The sequence below is a fragment of the Macrobrachium nipponense genome, chromosome 2, assembly GCF_015104395.2.
Source record: "Macrobrachium nipponense isolate FS-2020 chromosome 2, ASM1510439v2, whole genome shotgun sequence".
NCBI classification, from domain to species: domain Eukaryota; kingdom Metazoa; phylum Arthropoda; class Malacostraca; order Decapoda; family Palaemonidae; genus Macrobrachium; species Macrobrachium nipponense.
In genome coordinates, this window is record NC_087201.1 from 119,051,278 (window position 1) to 119,071,874 (window position 20,597).

At 43.4% G+C, this 20,597-nt stretch overlaps 1 protein-coding gene across 1 annotated transcript in view; it reads left to right on the plus strand.

The window, feature by feature from the left end:
- Nucleotides 1-14,051: 14,051 nt before the first annotated feature.
- The window catches only part of LOC135221287 (uncharacterized), a 60,738-nt gene continuing 54,192 nt past the window's right edge, over nt 14,052-20,597 (plus strand). The window contains exon 1 of the mRNA XM_064259098.1: nt 14,052-14,226. Coding sequence (XP_064115168.1) covers nt 14,055-14,226 — 172 coding nt within the window. The 5' untranslated portion in view covers nt 14,052-14,054. The remainder of the gene's footprint in view (nt 14,227-20,597) is intronic.

Consider the following 20,597-nt stretch of genomic DNA (forward strand, 5'->3'; position numbering starts at 1 on the left):
AACCTCGAGAAATCTCAGATGATCCCCAGCCAGAACATGGTTTATCTGGGGATTCGGATGGATTCTCGGGGTTTTCGAGTATTTCCTTCTCTAGAGAGAATAAAGTAAGGTTGCACCACAGTATCCAGCTTCTTAGGGAAGGAGCGCAGTTCAGCAAGGGAATGGTTGAGCCTTCTTGGGACCCTTTCCTCGCTGGAACAGTTCTTTCCTTTAGGAAGACTGCATCTCCGTCCTCTACAGTTCTTCCTGAGAAGGAGTTGGAATTGGAAGACAGGACAGCTCTCAGATACTTTTCCAATCTCAACAGAAGTAAAGAATCATTTAAGGTGGTGGTTAACCCCTTTAGAAGAGAACAGAGGAGTGTCCCTGGAAGTATGGAACCCTTCTCAGACGCGTCGGAGACAGGTTGGGGCGCAACCTTAGGATCCAAAGAAGTGTCAGGCACCTGGTCGGGAGAGCAGGTGTCATGGCACATAAATTGCAAGGAGCTCTTAGCAATTCACCTAGCGCTAAAGAGCTTCGAACACATAATCAGAGACGGAGTAGTGCAGAAAACTCCGACAATACCACCGCTCTGGCTTATGTGAGAAAACAAGGAGGAACTCACTCTCTCGCCCTATACGAACTGGCAAGAGATCTTCTGATTTGGGCAAATCAAAAGAATGTAACTGCTTACAAGGTTTGTCCAAGGGGGGAGGAACGTGAGAGCGGACAGACTGAGCAGGAGGTTCCAGGTCCTTCCAACAGAATGGACCCTCCACTCAGAAGTGTGTCAGAGTCTTTGGTCTCTTTGGGGGAAGCCTCAAATAGACTTGTTCGCCACGTTCCTCTCCAAGAGGATAGACACATTTTGCGCTCTAGTAGACGATCCCAGAGCTTATGCAATAGACGCCTTTCTCCTGAACTGGTCAGGGCTAGACATGTACGCTTTTCCCCCATTCAAGATACTGGGGGAAGTAGTCAGAAAGTTCGTGGCCTCAAAGGGGACAAGAATGACTGATAGCCCCATATTGGCCATCTCGAATTTGGTTCACAGAGGTAATGGAGTGGACGGTGGACTTCCCCAGATCCCTTCCAAACAGGATAGATCTGCTCAAACAACCCCACTTCAAGAGGTACCATCAAAACCTACCCGCTCTTGCTCTGACTGCCTTTCGACTATCGAAAGACTTGTCAGAGCGAGAGGGTTTTCTCGCAAGGCGGCAAGCGCAATTGCCAGAGCCCGCAGATCATCTACTATGCGAGTGTACCAATCGAAGTGGGAGGTGGTCAGAAGTTGGTGTAGGTCGAAGAAGCTGTCCTCCTCCAATACCTCTGTGACCGAAATTGCAGATTTCCTTCTTTTCCTGAAGGAAAAATCGCATCTTTCTGTATCGACTATTAAGGGATACAGGAGCATGCTTTCGGCTGTATTCAGAAACAGAGGATTAGATTTGGCCAATGATAAGGATTTACACGATCTTATTCGTTCCTTCGAAACGTCAAAATCAATAGAACCCAGAGTTCCGAGCTGGAATCTGGATGTGGTCCTGAAATTTCTGTCTTCTGAAAGGTTCGAACCACCTCACACTGCTTCCTTTTGAGATATTACAAGGAAGTGTCTGTTTCTGCTGTCTCTCGCTACGGCGAAAAGAGTCAGCAAACTGCACGCCCTTGAGTCACAAGTTGGTTTCAAGGGAGACTCTGCGATTTGTTCGTTCCAGACTCTCTTTCTTGCTAAGAATGAGAATCCCTTGAATCCCTGGCCCAGGAGCTTCGAGGTAAAAGGCCTGACTAGTCTGGTAGGCAGAGAAGCAGAGAGGTCCCTCTGCCCGGTCAGAGCGCTTAAATTCTATCTGGACAGAAAGAAACAGTTGGGGGGTTCGCAACACGGTCTATGGTGCTCGGTAAAGGACCCCAAAAGACCGATGTCTAAAAATGCCTTAGCCTTCTTTGTAAGAAGCGTTATTACCGAGGCGCATAAGAACTGACTCTTTTAAACTATTAAGAGTAAGAGCTCATGAAGTAAGGGCAATTGCGACGTCTATTGCGTTCCAAAGAAATATGTCTCTCAAGAATATTTTGGATGCAACTTATTGGAGATGCAACTCAGTGTTTGCATCTCATTACTTGAAAGATGTGCGCGTTACGTATGAGAAATGTTTTTCTCTAGGTCCGTTTGTGTCAGCACAGACGGTTCTGGGTACGGGAGCGAGCACCGATCCTTAAATAAGTGTACGTAACCCTCATGTCGGATACGTTCTTGGTTTCCTGTGCAGGGAAGTGTCAGATGTCGCACAGGCAGCCTTCGCTTCTCTTCACTAGGAGACCGAGTGGTAACTGACTTTTAGAGGGGTACAAAATTTTTTTTTTTGTACTTTCGTGTGTGTGTTTATCAAGTTTTTGGTTGTTTGCTAAGAGTTTGGGGATGGCTCTTGGCAATCTTAGAACTAACACAGGTGTTAGGATTGGGTGATCGGGATCGGTTGTGTGCTCCTTAAAGAAGGCGTGTTGTCATATAAGCGGATTAGCACCCATTGACAAATGTCAGTTAGGCTCTGCCGAGTAAGTGGACAAGACCCCATCGACAGACCCACAAGAACTCTTGGCCGCAGATCACTATCTCGCTAAGGCTCTTGAGGTGAAGCAGACTCCTAGGCAGTAGCCACGAAGTCTTCCACCTAATAAGGTAGGGACCAAGGTCTATAAATACCTACAACATATGTTGTTTACCTGTCTATTCAGTAGTTAGCTGTCTCTTGCCCTCCACCAAAGGGTGTCAATCAGCTAAGTATATATCTGACAGGTAAGTCAGATATATACTTAGCTGATATTGTTATGATACAATAAAGTTTCATACATACCTGGCAGATATATACGATTGATGACCCACCCAGCCTCCCCGCAGGAGACAGGTGGAAGAGAAAATCTGATAGAAAACGGGAATGGTTCCTAGTCCTGCCACCCAGAGCGGGGCGGTAGATCACCTGACCTACCTGTAGCGAGTGCCGCGAAATTTGAATTTCTGTCGGGGACGACGGAGTCGATAGCTAAGTATATATCTGCCAGGTAAGTATGTATGAAACTTTATTGTATCATAACAATATCATTTCTCCCTTAGCCGCAGCTTCTTCTCCCTGTATTGAATCCAAGGATTGTTCCTCTGAAAGGGAAAATGTAAAAGCTTCGATCAAAAAGCTGCAAGCTCAGTTACGAGCTTTGGATGAAGGTAAGAGTGTTGACAGTGATATGTGCAGTGTCCCCAGTGAAGTGGAGGGGGCGTCTGACCGGTTCCACATTGCTCCTAGGCCTAGACCTCTTTCAAACTCCCAGGACAGGGGGGGGAGGAGGAATGTCGAAAGCCGCAGGGAGGATGTGGAACATCCCCAACGGTCAGGCGTCCCTTCGGCAGATCCTGATGTAGCGTCCCAGGCTGCCTTGGATAGCTGCAGGAAGGGCATCCTAAGGGAGTGTTTTTCGGCATCGGATTCATCCTCTCCTAGACGTGGATGGAGTTCAGCCTCTCAATCGCGCCCTTTGAAGAGAGCCTGGAAGGCGCCAAAAGGAGACGCTGCGGATTCGAGCCCAGAGCGTTTTCCTGAGGATTGGCCTTCAGATCATAAGAAGTCGAGGCAAGAGGAGCCCTCTCTTCAGGACCCCACTAAGAAGTTCCTGATCTGCCTTCAGGAACAGTCATCCTCTCTGGTAGGCTCTTTTACCAGGGAATCGACAAGAAGGAAAGACGTTTCTCTACCTGTCAAGAGTTCCACTAAGCGCCCCTCTTCTGCTAGGAGGGAGCTCTCATACTCACCAAGACGCTTCTCTCCAGATTCCAGAGACTCCTTTGACAGGAGCTTTTCGCCTGATAAGCGATGCCCTTCGCCCTATAGGCGCTCTTCTCATCGGAATAGGCGTCCTTCTCAAGACAGGGTTTTGGAGCCTAACATAAGCCCCTCACTTCATCGCTCCCCAGTAGTTCAGGAAGTGCGTAGCCGCTCCCCTAGAAGACGTCTGGAATCTAGTAGGAGTCACGATCGTTTCAGGCTCAAGGAGCCGGAAGAGAGCCGAGATCAGTTCAAGCGCCAGGAGCCTTCGGAGCGTCAGGAGGCGAACAAGCGCCAGGAGTGGTTCAGGCACTATGATTCTGCGGATCGCCAGGAGTCGAGCAGACGACAGGAGTCAGTCAGGCGCAAGGAATCAGTCAGACGTCACGAGTCAGTAAGGCTCCAGGAGCCTCTCAAGCGCCAGGATTCAGGGCGCCAGGAGTCAGTTAGGCGCCAGGAGTCAGGACGCCAGGAGCCTCGCAGGCGCCAGGATTCAGGGCGTCAGGAGCCTCTCAGGCGCCAGGAGTCAAGGCGCCAGGAGTCAGTCAGGGAGCATCAGAAGAGCAGGCACCAAGAGCCTGTTAAGCGCAGGGAACTTCGCAACTTCCAGGATCCTCATAGTTCCTTTTTGACTAGGAATTATTCTCCTCCTTCTACTTCGAACAAGTATTTGTCTCGAAATCAGCGCACCCCTTCGCGGGAAAGGAGTACTTCTCCTGGGAAGAGCCCTATCCCTTCCAAACGTTCTCCTTCAGTTGGACCTTTGGAAGAAGTCTCGGATGAAGATAAACCTGTAGATGTAGCAGTCTCGGACTACAAGAGGCTCTCGTTACTGCTACTCAAGGAGTTTGGAGACTCCCTTCATCCTGCTGATCCTCCCTCACCGGGATCGCTTATGTCCAGCACTAGAGCACATAAGTCCTCATCTTTTGTTAAGATGCGCCTTGCATTATGCATGAAAAAGGCTTTGAAAAACTTTGCAGAATGGCTACAATCAAAGAGGGAAGCTGGTAAAACAGTTTTTTCCTGCCCTCCTTCCAAATTAACAGGGAAGCCTGGAAGGTGGTATGAGACCAGAGCCCATGGGATTGGGTCTCCCGTCGTCAGCGGACGCTGATTTTGCCTCATTGGTAGACGCCTCCAGGAGACGGTCTCTTCTTTCTGCGAAGGCAACTTGGGGCATGTGTGAGCTTGACCATCTCCTCAAGGGCCTTTTCAAGACTTTAGAAGTCTTTAACTTTATGGACTGGGCCTTGGGGGCTTTAGCGAAGAGAGCCCAGGACGCGGATTTTGTCTCTATGGAAGAGCTCTCTAGTGTTTTGGCATGCCTAGATAGAGCGGTTATGGACGGCTCAGTGGAAATTGCCTCTCTGTTTGGAACAGGCGTACTGAAGAAAAGATCGGTCTTTAGTTCTTTCCTCGCGAGAGCGGTATCTCCTCTACAGAGATCCTCTCTTTTATTCGCCCCCCTTTCCTCGCATCTTTTCCCGCAGGAAACGGTTAAGGAGGTAGCTAAATCCTTAACAGAGAAGGCAACCAAAGATCTCCTCACGCATTCGGCTAAGAAGTTCAGGCCTGCCGTACCTATTGAGAAGAAAGAGAAGCCCTCTTTCGTGCAGCCCTTTCGAGGAGCCTCCACTTCTAGAGCCCCTACTAGAGGTCGCAGGCCAGAGCGAAGGAGTAGAGCATCTAGAAGGTCCTTCGGGAAGTCTAGATGAACAGAGAGTCCTCCAGACAAAAGTAGGCGCCAGACTTCTCCATTTTGCCGAAGTCTGGGCGCAGAAGGGAGCGGACTCATGGTCCCTCTCTATCCTAAGAAAAGGATATTTAATCCCCTTCAGGGAAAATCCTCCCTTGACTACAACTCCAAGGGAGTTGATTGCAAGATACTCAGATCCGGTCCGAAGGCTAGCGATTCGGCAGGCAGTGGAACAGATGATTTTGAAGGAAGCGGTAGAAATAGTACAAGATCTCCAGTCTCCAGGATTTTACAATCGGTTGTTCCTGGTACCGAAAGCATCGGTGGGTTGGAGACCGGTGCTAGACATCAGTGCTCTGAATTTCTTCGTTGTGAAGAAGAAATTCTCGATGGAGGCGTCTTCCTCTGTTCTGTCTGCGCTTCGTCCAGGGGACTGGATGGTGTCCCTGGACCTTCGGACCTTCAGGATGCATATTTCCATGTGCCAATTCATCCGGCATCTCGGAAATACCTGAGATTCATGTTTCAAGGAAAAGTCTTTCAGTTCCGAGCGTTGTGCTTCGGACTTTCAACAGCCCCTCAAGTCTTCACGGACATCATGAAGAACGTAGCTCATTGGCTGCATCTGGAAGGGATCAGGATCTCACTATATTTAGACAGTTGGCTAATAAGAGCCCAATCGAGGAAGCAATGTCTGGAGGACCTTTATGTAACTCTAAACTTGACAAAGTCCCTGGGACTTTTAGTCAATCTCGAGAAATCCATGCTGACTCCCAGCAAAAGCATGTCTATCTAGGGATTCAGATGGATTCTCGGGATTTTCTAGCGTCTCCTTCTCAAGAAAGGAGAGAACGCTGCTTGGAAAAGGTGACAGTCTTCCTAAAGAAAGAACATTGTTCTGCTAGGGAGTGGATGAGTCTACTGGGGACCCTCTCCTCGATAGAACAGTTCGTTTCTTTAGGAAGGCTACACCTCAGACCCCTTCAATTTTACCTGAAGGAGAGATGGGATTGGAAGTCTCAAGAACTAGGAGACTTTTCCAATATCGAAGAAAATCAAGGAGAATCTCCTCTGGTGGTTAGATCCACAGAAGCTAAGCAAGGGGATCTCGCTTCACTTAAAGAACCCGTGCCTAGCGTTATTTGCAGACGTTTCAGATTCGCGATGGGGAGCAACATTAGGTTCGAGAGAAGTGTCAGGCACCTGGGAAGGAGAACAGGTGTCCTGGCACATAAACAAGAAAGAATTAACAGCCATTCATCTGGCTCTCATTCATTTCGAGGAGCAGGTTTCAGGTCTCGTGATTCAAGTTCACTCGGACAATACAACAGCCCTAGCATATATAAACAAACAGGGGGGGACGCATTCCTTCTCCCTGTACGAGTCAGCGAAGGATCTGCTGATATGGGCTCAAGAAAGGAAAATCTCTCTCCTCACAAGGTTTGTGCAGGGAGAGAGAAACGTCCTTGCGGATCTTTTAATCAGAAAAGACCAAATCCTACCCACGGAATGGACCCTCAATCTTCAAGTCTGCCAACAACTGTGGCAATTGTGGGGGAGACCGAACGTAGACCTGTTCGGTACCAACAAGAACTACAGGCTAGAAAATTATTGCTCCCCAATCTCGGATCCTCAAGCAGTAGCCATAGACAGCTTTCTGCTAGACTGGACAGGTTTAGACACTTACGCCCTTCCCCCTTTCAAGATAGTAGGGGAAGTGTTAAGGAAGTTCGCCTGCTCAGAGGGAACAAGAATGACTCTAATCGCTCTCTTCTGGCCAGCTCTAGATTGGTTCACAGAGGTACTGGAGTGGATAGTGGATTTTCCCAGAGCGCTTCCACTAAGGAGCGATCTTCTCAAACAGCCCCACTTCGATAGATTTCACAAGAACCTTCCCGCGCTAAGTCTGACTGCCTTCAGACTATCGAAGGACTCGTCAGAGCAAGAGGCTTTTCGCGCGAAGTTGCGAAGGCTATCGCAAGAGCCAGGAGAGATTCCACCTCTAAAGTGTATCAGTCGAAGTGGGAGATGTTTAGAAGATGGTGTAAGACTAAGAAAATATCCTCTTCCAGTACCTCTGTAGCTAACATCGCTGATTTTCTTCTCTATTTGAAGAAGAATTGTAACCTAGCAGTGTCAACAGTGAAAGGTTACAGAAGCATGCTAGCCTCTGTTTTTAGGCATAGAGGCCTAGATCTAACTAATAATAAAGATCTTCATGACCTTATAAGGTCTTTTGAAACCACGAAAGACCAGAGGATTAGAAGGCCTAGCTGGAACTTGGATGTAGTCCTTAAGTTCCTAATGTCAGGAAAGTTTGTACCGTCTCATGCAGCATCATTTAAAGACTTAACGAGGAAGTCTTTATTTCTCTTCGCACTAGCAACAGCTAAGAGAGTTAGTGAGCTACAGGCTTTGGAAGGAAGAGTAGGTTTTAGAAAGGATTCAGCGTTTTGCTCCTTTAAACCACTCTTCTTAGCAAAGAACGAAAATCCTTCAAAACCATGGCCTAGAAACTTCGAGGTAAAAGGACTTTCTTCCCTAACGGGAAAAGAACTGGAGAGGACTTTGTGTCCTGTCAGGGCCCTCAAGTTCTACCTGAAACAAAAAGGCTTATTAGGAGGTACAGAAGAAAGTCTCTGGTGCTCTGTTAAAGATCCTAAGAGACCTATTTCGAAGAACGCCCTAACGTTCTTCATAAAGGATGTGATAAAAGAGGCTCACCTTGCATGCAGTCAAGAGCACCTCAAGATTCTCAGAGTAAGAGCACATGAAGTGAGAGCCATAGCTACGTCAATGGCCTTTCACAAAACTTGTTCTCTTCAGGCTCTTATAGAGTCAACATATTGGAGATGCAACTCTGTTTTCGCCTCCAATTATTTAAGAGATGTGAAAATTACTTATGAAAAGTGCTTCGCTCTGGGAGCTTACGTTTCTGCGGATTCAGTGCTGGGAGAAGGAGCTGAGGCTAATCCTTCTCTTGCAATTCATAGGTTATAACATTACTAATATGGTCAGGTGATTGGGATTGGCTTCAGTGCTCCTTGTGTTTTACTTAGAGAAACCTAAAACTCTGTCATGTTAGAGGGCTAGTCCCCATTGATATGACAAAGGTAAAGGCTCTACCATGTAAGTGGGTCAGCCCCCATTGGTACGATCCAGATTAGGCTCTGTCGCATAAGCGGGCTAGCCCCTATTGACACGATCCAAAAGAGTGGTTCAGTCATAGGTCCATACCTCGCTGGAACTCTTGAGGCAGGCAGACTCATAGACAGTAATCATGAAGTCTTCCGCCCAATCAGGTAAGAACCATGGATTTTATATCCGAAAACATATGTTGTTTTTTCCCTGTTTTTTAATATATTTATTATAGTTATGTTTAGCTGTCTCTTACCCTCCACCAAGGGTGCCAATCAGCTAAGTATATATCTGCTGGGTAAGTTTTCATGTACAAAAATGATATTGTTAAGATACAATAAAGTTTTGTACAATCTTACCTGGCAGATATATACAATAAATGGCCCACCCAACCTCCCCTCAGGAGACAGGTGGAAGAGAAAATCTGGCTTAGAACACAGGAATGGTTCCGGATCCCACCACCCAGCGGCGGGAATGGTGGATCACCTGACCTACCTGTCGCGTGTGCCGCGAGTTTTGAAATTCTGTCAGGACGACCGAGTCTATAGCTAAGTATATATCTGCCAGGTAAGTATGTACAAAACTTTATTGTATCTTAACAATATCATTTTTACGTGGCTAGGAACCAATTAGTCACCTAGCAACGGGACCTACAGCTTATTGTGGGATCCGAACCACACTATATCGAGAAAGGAATTTCTATCACCAGAAATAATTTCCTCTGATTCCGCATTGGCAGAGCCGGGAATCAAACTTCGGACCACCGGATTGGCAGCGAGGAACTTGCCTGAGAGTGGATGAGCTTCCTCAGGACCCTTGCTTCAGTGGAGGCTTTTGTTACGTTAGGCCGTCTACACATGAGGCCCGCTTAGTTCTTCCTGAAAGCGAATTGGTCTCTCTCAGAAGACGCAACCGGACTTTCTAGTATTTCCCTTGACTGAAGAAATCAAGTCGGATCTTTGCTGGTGGTGATCGGAGGAGAGACTACAAGAAGGACTGTCCCTAGTCGTGTCGAACTCCGACCTAGAGTTCTTCTCATGTGTGTCGGACAAGGGATGGGGAGCCCTTCTAGGAGACAGGATGGTCTCGGGTCTTTGGCCAGAATGAGAGGGAACCCTTCACATAAATGTGAAAGAATTGAAGGCAATCTTTTTAGGACTACAAGCGTTCGCCCCTCTAGTTGCTGGAAGGCTAGCAAGGGGGGACGAACGAGCAGAGGATCTCTCTGTTTCCAAGATTCGTTCAAGGGAAAATAAACGTTTTAGCAGATGAACTGAGTCGCTTGAATCAGGAACTGTCGACAGAATGGACTATGAACAAGAGAGTTTGTCAAGATCTTTGGATGCTGTGGGGAAAGCCAACAATAGATCTGTTCGCCACCTTAAAGAACAGTCGGCTCCCAATTTTCTGTTCTCAAGTTCCAGAACCGCTAGCATGGAGAACAAATACAATGCTGCTAGACTAGACAAGCTTCAATCACACCAGAGTGTGACGATGACTCTAGTTACCCCATTCTGGCCCAGGAAAGAATGGTTCCTGGACCTTCTCAGGCTGCTAGTGGACTTCCCCAGGCTTCTGCCACAAAGTCCATTTCTTCTCAAAACAACCCCACTTCGACTAGTATCACCAAGGATTATCCGCTCTGGCCCTGACAGGATTTGGACCGTCAGGAACCTTGCCAGAGCTAAAGGTTTTTCATGAAGAGCGTCAGAAGCTATTGCGAGCTGTAGGAGAAGCTCTTCTGCCAAGCTCTACCAGTCGAAGTGGAGAGCCTTTAAGCTGTGGTGCAAACGACATAATATCTCTTCTTCTAAAATGACTACAACAGAAATCGCGGAGTTACTGTTATATCTGAGGGAGTCGAGGAAATTGTCCACTTCGACTATTAAAAAATATAGATCCATGCTTTCATCAGTTTTTAAGCATAGAGGCCTCGACATATCAAACGATCAAGATATCAGCTACCTGATTAGACCCTTTAGTTCCTCTTAAAGTGTGCAAGTCCAACAAGTTGGACTGGAATTTGGATGTAGTATTAAGTTGGCTTTCTATTCCCCAGTTTGAGCCTTTGAATTCCTCATCTTTAAGAGATGTAATGAGGAAGACACTGTTTCTAGTCGCTTTAGCCACAGCTGGCATAGTAGGCGAGTTGCAGGTGATCATTAAGGAAGTAGGTTTCGCCAAGAGTAATGCAGTATGCTCGTATGTAAGAGAATTTCTTGCCAAGAACGAGAATCCTTCAAATCCTTGGTCTCCTTCTTTCATTATCAATAGCTTAACGGACATAGTGGGAGCAGAAGACGATGAATGTACGTTATGTCCGGTCAAAGCCATCAGACACTACCTGATTAGGACAGAAACATTAAGAGGAGACTCGAAGCGACTGTGGTGTTCAGTGAGAGACCCTTCCCATCCACTTTCGAAGAACACAATTGCATTCTTCTTGAGTTTAATTCTTGAAGCGCATGCCTAGATTCAAGATCAATCTCTCTGTGTGCTGAAAGTGAAGACACACGAGATTCGTCCAGTAGTGATGTCCTTAGCTTTCAGACATATGTCACTTTCCTCCTTTCTGCAAATGACGTTCTGGAGGTCGAAATCGGTGTTTGCATTGCATTTGTTGAAGAATTTAGAAACTACTTTTGAAAATTGTTCTAGATTGGGGCCTTTGTCGGTAGCAGGAATGGTGTTGGGAGAGGAAGTATAGGGGGAACCGTCTTTTCCCTCTACTATCTCCTCGCCTTGTAATTGAGGTTGTTGAGTTTTTTGGGAAGACTGGGGGTACGTGTACCCAGAAGTGCCCTCCAGTTTTATTTATGGTTAAGGGTATGATAATGGTTTTTTAGTGTAGGTGATGGTTTTTTGTTTATGTATTTGGTCTTTGCCCAAGGCAAGGGCAAACTTTGTTTATTATTTTTTGTCAACCATCAGTGAACCTCTGTTACAAAAAATTCATTACTAGTAGGGACGATCCTGGCCATTACTACCACGTCTCCTACAGGTGATGAGAGTGCCGACCAGAGGTAGAATCTACCTGCAGCTGCTCTCTCACAAGGTAAGGTACTGCAAACATTATATAATGTGAGCACATGATTGTTGTCTTTTCATAAAACTGTCCATATACACACCCTCCGGGTAATATGGATTCAGCTATGTTTGGTCAGTTACTTTGGTGAAAATTATATTTTTATAATAAAATAAGGTTTCACATAAACTTAGCAACCAATTACATAATCAGAGCGCTCTCTCCTCCCCAAAGATGGATGTTGTGGCTCAACGAATTGCTGGTAGTTAGCTCGGCAGTACCGGGTATTCCCAAAAGTGTGCGGGTCCTGTATCACCAACACGAACGATGGTAGGGCCACCGCCGCCAGGAAATTTGAATTTTTCGACTGCCAGGTAAGAAAGCTTACAGCTATGTAATTGTTTGGTAAGTATATGTGAAACCTTATTTTTATGAATAGGACTTACCTGGCAGTTATATATATATAGCTATAGTCTCTATAGCTATATATATATAACTGCCAGGTAAGTATTCATAAAACTTTGTTTTATCATAAATAGTACTTCATTTTATTATAAAAATATCATTTTTCGACTGCGAGGTAAGGAAGCTCACAGTTATGTAATTATTTGGTAAGTATACATATTTGAAACTATTTTAATATAAAAATATCGTTTTAATAAAGTTTCACATATAGTACTTACCAAACAATGAATAATTGTAAGCTCCTTACTGGCAGTCGAAAATTCAAACTTTGGCGGCAGCGATGCTGCTGTCATCATTGTAGGTGAACAGGACCTGCCCCTTTCGGCATCATTGTAGGTGAACAGGACCCGCCCACTTTTGGGAACACCTGGTACTGCTGGGCAAACTACCAAAAATTCGTTGAGCCACAATGTCCATCTCTGGGGAAGGAGGGAGGGCTCGGATTATGTAATTGTTTGGTAAGTATATGTGAAACTTTATTTTATTATGAAGTCATTTTTAATACTGTGCGTACTCCAGCTGTAAATCTTGAATTCTGTTGACACACCTTTTCAGAATCTCCTCACTACTGACCCTTATATACAGTGCCTCTCCAACTTATGGAGAATTCGATATTACAGCGCTCATTCAGCGTCATCAACAGCTTTTTACGGTGCCAGAACTTGATGTTGCATCAAGTTACAGTGCTAACAGCAAGTATAGGCATCAAATTAATGGCTCATGGCACTTCAGCTTGATGCAACATCAAGTATAGTGCCAATAATGGCAAAACACAGATCAAGTTACGGCGCCAATAATGGCAAAACGCAGATCAAGTTATGGCACCAACAGTGGTAAAACACAGATTTTAAGCAGAAATCAACTTACCTCGCAGCGCTGGAACAGATCCCCCACTGTAAGTCAAGGACCTACTACCATCATGTGTCTGCTCACTATTATGAGAAGTGTTCTATGAACTTTTCCCATTTTCTGTCATTTTGTGTCATACAAGACTGAGGCAGAATCAGCATCATCATTACTTTTCCAACCCCACAGAAATTATTCAGTCAGTGAGCATTCAACTTCTCACACATTGAGCTGACTTTGATGAGCATCAGCTGCAAAGTGAGCATTATTGGACCAGCATCTCTTGATCTGAAACAAGGGCACAACTAGGCATGTGGCATAACTCACAAAAGTGTATACGTACTATGTATACTGTATTTCTGGGCTCAGCCCGTGTCGCTACGTGAAATGTCCCTTTAGCACACATTTCTAAGGTAAATTATTGCTAACATACCAGAGAATAAAGCTAATATGGAAATGCCAGAATATTCTAGTTCGCTCACCTTATTTAATGGTGTCGGTATGGTTTCTGGGGCGAGTGAAACCACTACCAGGGGTCCTTTGCCATTTAAATTCATCCTCCTTCAAAATCCCTCTACTAGAGAGGAGCCGACCTAAGGCCCACTCCCCGATACCGTTACTGCTAACGCCTCTGACGTCATTCCTTTTCGTTAGCACGATCCAGACCGCACGCGTTTTTTTTGCTCTGTTGTGCTCGCTCTGGATTTATATTCTTTCACCATGCAACGTCAAGACTCATCTGCATCCAAGTTAAGTACTGCTAATAATGTTTTATGTCAGTTATAGCCGGGCAAGGGCCCGTTTAACCATTTTATTTCGGTTATTGTAGACAGTGTCCCGGACGGCTTTGTTCAAGGCAGCTCGCTCCCACGTGTTCCATTGTTTCATGCTACACTCGGTCTTCTATACCGTTTGTGCTTGAATTATTTAGCAGTACATTATTATTCTAATGGTGATGCATTATTGACATATCATTGATATTATTTATGTAATTTTTAACGCGGGGGTTGTTAAGAGTTATAATTAAATTATGTTAGTAGTTTTTTTAATCTGAATGTTGGTTTCTCATCTACAGATAATGGATTCCTTTCAAAAGCAGCTGGAAGAGGTTACACCAAAAACAGCACTCAGACGTGATCTCCTGGTACTGGATCCTCAGGAGACACCAGCTGTTCTAACCCAACCAAGCCGTTCACTACGATCACGAGGGAAGCATAGAGACAAAGAAATATTAAAACGATTGGATCAAGGTATGTAATGAATATCTTTGATAAATGTCACTTTTGGCTTTTGATTTTTTCTTTCTAAATACTGCCCAACAAAATTTAATGCCTTACACTCTCTAAATATTTAATTTTATATATGTAACTTACCAAGTAATTGCATTGCTCACAGTTTCACTTGCCTGCAGCTTAAAAGGTTTGAAATTTGTGGTAGCACTATTGTTGGTGTTGGTGACTTGACTCCCACCCACTTTCAGGGTGAGAGAGGAACAGCTTCAGCAGAGAGCTTGGTTGTTTTATGTATGCAACTTACCATGTGATAGCATAGCTAGTTTCACTATCCACAGCAACTAGAATTTGAAATTTGCATTAGGGCCATTTTGTTATGGTTAGGCGACTACCTCACCACCATTAGGAAAGAGCGCAACTAACCCAGTAAACAAGACAGTTGTTTTCTGCTGTTGATAACCGTAACATTGGTTAACAGCAGCTGCGGGATTTGAATCTGGTAGAATCTTCTCAATCAATGTCTCAGGGATTTGGTGAAGTACTCTTACCTTTGGTAGCCATTTTGGCATTGACTAGCTATTATCAGGAATCCAGTATTTTGATTTTGTTTTGCTTTTGTCTCAACATAGGCTCAGGCTTTGCTTACAGTTGTGGCTGGCATGTCTGATTCTAGTACCCAAAGCATAAGCTAATCAAAGCTTGTTAAGACCTGCACTCGGTTTGCTTTAGTTGCATGGATCAGAATTGTTCGCCGCAATTAATTTATATTGAATGTGAGAATTGGGGGAATAAGGTGTGGAGGACTTTAAAGACTTATATGAAAAAGCTTGATAGACATAAAAGGAGAAAAGCGACTGTTAGAGCCAGCAGTAAGCAGTCTTTAGCTAGTTGATGTCTATTTCTTATTCCCTGTCTATTACACCAATTCTCTTGTCTCAAGCTTTTGCAACCCGATCCTAACCCTGGCAAGTGTTATTTCAGTGTGGAGGAGGTGGCTGCTTGTCCCACTGATTCTCCTAGGCAAAGGTCCCTGTCATACTCCCCTACTAAACTTGGGAGGAGTCTTACTGGTAGCCAAGGGGGGCCAGTGTGGTAGTTGCCCCCTCAGTCGATCCTCTCGTAGTATCCCAGGTGTCGACAAAGTGCCACTGAAAGGCATCTCTAAATAAGTGTCTTGTATTTCCTCGAGTGTCTAGCTCTGAGGAAATGTTGCTTAGGGGCCAATGGCGTTTTGCAGATGAATCTCATCCATTGAAAAGACGAGTGAGGAAGGATTCACTTTCTCCTGTGCCTTCCAAGAAGGCTTGTGATCTCCCTACTGAGCAGTGCCTGTCGTGTAGTTTGTGGGACAGTCCCGAGTATTTTTCCTAGGAAGTTCCTGTTGGGGAAGGGCATTCTGCTCCAGAAAAGCCTCCTTCATCCAGGAGACATTCTTCCTCTAGAAAATCTGATTTAGAATAATCTAGTATGGTACCAGTGGGTTTTCCTACAAGGAGGACAGTATCTTAGCATTTGTTGGCTTGGATACCCCTCTTACTCCTTGCTCGGCACTGATATATTAGGTCACCGAGTCTGTAGAGGTTCAGAGTAATATGTTGATATTTGCTTCGGAAGGGGCTCTTGTATCAGCTTCAGCTTATCCAGTGTCTGCTGAAAGTTCTTCTAGGCCTAAGAAGTGCTATGCATCTGAGTGTCTTTCGGCGCCTGTGCATTTGTTGCCTTTTAGTCTCCAGGAGACTTCAAAGCGCCCATCGGCACATATTCCCTTTTCAGTTCAGCCGTCTCATGAGCGTCCGTCATCAACAGAGTAACCATTGGCGCAGAAGGACTTACTACCGCAAGAGCTCCCTTTGGCACCCAAATCTCTATTAGTGCCCAGGCTCCCATCGGTGCCTCAGCTCCCATTGGCAGATCAGCCTCCTTCAGTGAGTGTCATGTTTCCTTCTCAGTTGCCAGGACTTGCAAATCCTGCAGTGCCTTCACATTCTTCATGAATTCATACTTCATCTTCTGTTGATCCTTCAATGGTGGATATCCAGCAGAAATGTGATAGTATTTTGGGTTTGTTTCAGAAAATTCCAGCACTAGCTCAACTCCCTTCCAACTTGTCTCCTGTCTCTTTAGAATAATAAGTAGAAGAGGAAGTGGAAAAGGATACTCCTACAGCTTATTCTTTGCTTCAATATTTGCTAGCCAATTTCTCTAGTTTTATTTCGCCAGCAGCTCTGGCTTCCCCGGCTTCTATGTACCAGATGAATAACCAGGTAAAAGGTGCCTCTAAGCTTCCGAAGTTGGTTTTTTCCATATCAGCCAAGAAGGTTTTGAAAAAAATGGACTTGTGGCCCTTGGAGAAGAATGGTCAAGGGAAAGTCAACTTTTGTTTCTCCTTCTAAGCTGTCTACTAGGAGGCATCGTTCATACGAGATGGGAATTTCTTGCCCTGGGAGTTTCTGCCTCTACCTTGGGGACTTCCCCGGTCTTATTGACTCCGCCAGGAGGTCAGCCTTCAACTCAGCCAAAATTATGTTTTCAAATTCAGAACTGGATCATTTTCTGAAAAACGTTTTGTGTTTTAGAAGTTATGAGCTTTCAGGACTGGTTTGTTGGAGCATTAGCTCACAAGATTAAGGAGTGTGCTGCCATCTTGGAGGACTCAGTATCTGACTTGCTTGGAGTTATATATTGCCTTAATAAGGGCATTACGGATGGTTGTCTCGAGTTCGGATCCCTATTCACTTTAGGTATTCTCAAGGAGGAGCTTTGGCGCTCCTTTACTACCAAAAGTGACCGGCTCTCAGAGATCTGCTCTTCTGTTCTCAGCACTTGATAGTAAGCACCTGTTTCCTCAGACCACAGTTCTGAAGATTTTTTCTGATCGGAAGAAATCTACTCTAAAAATGCTTATAACTGCCTATCTTGAAAGTTCAAATGCCAAATGTGTACCCTCTAAAAATGCTTATAACTGCCTATCTTGAAAGTTCAAATACCAAATGTGTACCTTAAAGAACACCCTACATCAAATATAGTACTTTAGATTATATCCTATTACCCTATCAATCTTTGAAATCATATTATTAATATAATTTCAGAGTCATCTTAAACAGTAGTACCTTTAAAAATATACACGCCAAAACAGAGAGAGTGTTACTATTATGACATAGTATCTTGTGCAGAGAGAAAGAGTATATCTCTTTAATCTCTAAGGAATGTTAATGTATTTATCTTTACCAGCACCTGACAAAAAAAATTATGTTTGTTGTTTTATCAAAGATGTATTACCTATATGAACTAACATTTTTAAAACAGTGTGAACACGTATAAAAAGTGTGTGTGTTAATACCAATTGGTTAAAGAGACTCAAATTAGCAGACGTATCATTTCTTGAGAGAGAGAGAGAGAGAGAGAGTTACATGGAGGTACAAGGATTAGGATGTCTCAAAGACTTGTTAGTCCATCCAAGGAGACATCGTGTGCTCACTTATCTCTAGGAGCAGGTATTACTGTTCATTCTAGCTTTCTTTTGAACTCTTCCACACTGTTGCTATTTACAACTACTGGTGCCAGTTTATTCTGTGTCACATATCTTGTATGTAAAGAAGTTCCCACAATGAGATGTGGTATATCTCCTTGGTTCTAGTTCCCCCATTATTTCTTGTCCGGTTTTCATTTAACCTAGATAGGTTACTGTCTACTTTTGTTATGCCTTTCAGTATTGTGAATATTTGTATTAGTTGTCCACACAATCGTTGCATTTCTAAGCCATACATTTTCAGGCTCTAGTCGTCTTTGGTAACCTATTTGCCTGATGGATGGAATTAACTTTGTGGCTCATGGTTGTACCCCTTCTAGTCTATTTATGTCCTTTCTTAGTGCTGGTAACCAAAACTGTACTGCTTATGAACTATTGTGTAGAGCTGCAGCACTGTTTCCTTGTTGCTATATTTGAACTGCCTCTTTATGTATCCCACTAGTTTCTGTGCCTACTTTTCAGCTTTTATGAACTGTTTTGTGGATTTTAAGTCCTTGGTAATAATGACTCCAAGGTCCTCTTCTTGTTATACACTATACATGTCATTCCCAAGCAGGATTTAGTTGACATGAGGGTTGTTTGTTTTTATTTGTAACACTTAACACATATCCAAGTTAAAAGGCATTTGCCATCTTTTTGACCACTCTCCTATTTTCTTTAGATAATTTCTTAAACTATGTAATGTCTGTAATGTGCTGCATTTACACCTAGTTTGGTGTTGTTTGCAAATTTTGCTATCTTGCTAGTTAATCCTACATCTGTGTCATTAATATAAATACGAAACAAGAGGGGGTGAAGGACAGAACTCTGAGGAACTCTGCTCCTCACATCTGCCCACTCTGATTCTTTACTGTTTATCAAGACTCTGTTTTCTATTAGTAAGCAAGTCTTCGATCCAGTCTGCTGTTTCTCCTACAATTCCTGAAGCTCTGACTTTCGTCATTAGTTTTTTTTTGTGGAATTTTGTCAAAGGCCTTTTTGAAATCTAAGTAGAGAACATATTTCTATTGCTGTACTACTGTTATCAATACTAAGCATGTTATGGAAAAATTCCAAGAGGTTTGCTAGGCACGATCTATTTGTCTGAAGCCATGTTGCAATTATCGATTCAAAAATCTTACAAGGGACTGACATTAGACAGATTTGTCTATAATATCGTGGCTCTTCTCTTGGACCTTTTGTGTAAACTGGAGGCACATTACTTAGCTTTCATCCTTTAGGTGCCGTTCGTTGTTCTGCCATTTTTGTGTAGAGTTTATATAGGTGAGGAACTATCTTCTCTTTTAACTTTAATTTCTTTTGTATGAATCCCATCCGTGATAGGAGATTTGTATTTGTTTAATTTTTCTATTTTGTTTTTAACAGCTTCTGTAAATATTATTTTCTCAAGTGCTTTTGTCCCTTCATATTTAACCCTTAAACGCCTATTGGACGTATTTTACGTCGAGATAAATTGTCTGTCGTGTGCCGATTGGACGTATTATACGTCGACATAGAAAAGTTTTTATAAAAATTCGCGGAAAAATACTTATAGGCCTACCAGCTGAAAATTTTTGAATCGCGCCTTGGGGGATGCTGGGAGTTCACGGTTCAAGGTGTTGTTTTGTTTATAATCATTACGCAGGCGCGCAAGCGCAAATTTCTTTCTTATTGCACTAAAAAGTATCAGTGACACATCTCAGAAATTATTTTGTCACTTTGACATAATTTTTGCACCATTTTAAATTAGCCGTTACCTGAAGTATTATATATGAAAATGTGTGCAATTTCATGTAGAATATAACTAAAAAATACTCATGATTGTAGCTTTTATCAGTTTTGAGATATTTTCATATAGATAACAATAAGTGCCAAAATTTCAACCTTCGGTCAATTTTGACTCTACCAAAATGGTCGAAAAACGCAATTGTAAGCTAAAACTCTTATATTTTAGTAATATTCAATCATTTACCTTCATTTTGCAACAAATTGGAAGTCTCTAGCACAATATTTCGATTTATGGTGAATTTATGAAAAAAACATTTTCCTTACGTCCGGACGGTAACTCTTCCGAAAAAATCATACGTGCGATTGTCGTAATGTTTGTACCATTTTAAATTAGCCGTTACATAAAGTTTTATATATGGAAATGTGCGCAATTTTATGCACAATACAACTAAAAGCAACCCATGGTTTTAGCTTTTATCAGTTTTGAAATATTTTCATATAAATAACGATAAGTGCCAAAATTTCAACCTTCGGTCAACTTTGACTCTACCGAATTGGTCAAAAAACGCAATTGTAAGCTAAAACTCCTACAGTCTAGTAATATTCAATCATTTACCTTCATTTTGCAACAAATTGGAAGTCTCTGGCACAATATTTTGATTTATGGTGAATTTATGAAAAAAAAATAATTTTTTCCTTACGTCCGCACGGTAACTTCTGAAAAAATCATATGTGCGATTGTCGTAATGTTTGCACCATTTTAAATTAGCCGTTACATAAAGTTTTATATATGAAAATGTGCGCAATTTCATGTAGAATACAAAAAAAATGATTGAAGGTTGTAGCTTTTCTCATTTTTGAAATATTTGCATATAAATCATGATAAATAGAAAAAAAACCACGTTCGGTCACTTTGACTCGACCGAAATGGTAAAAAAATGCAATTGTAAGCTAAAACTCTTACATTCTAGTAATATTCAGTCATTTATCTTCATTTTGAAACAAATTTGAAGTCTAGCACAATATTAAGATTTATGGTGAATTTAAAAAAAACTTTCATACAATGAACTTACCTGTCAGATATATACATAGCTAAGACTCCGTCGTCCCCGACAGAAATTCAAATTTCGCGCCACTCGCTACCGGTAGGTCA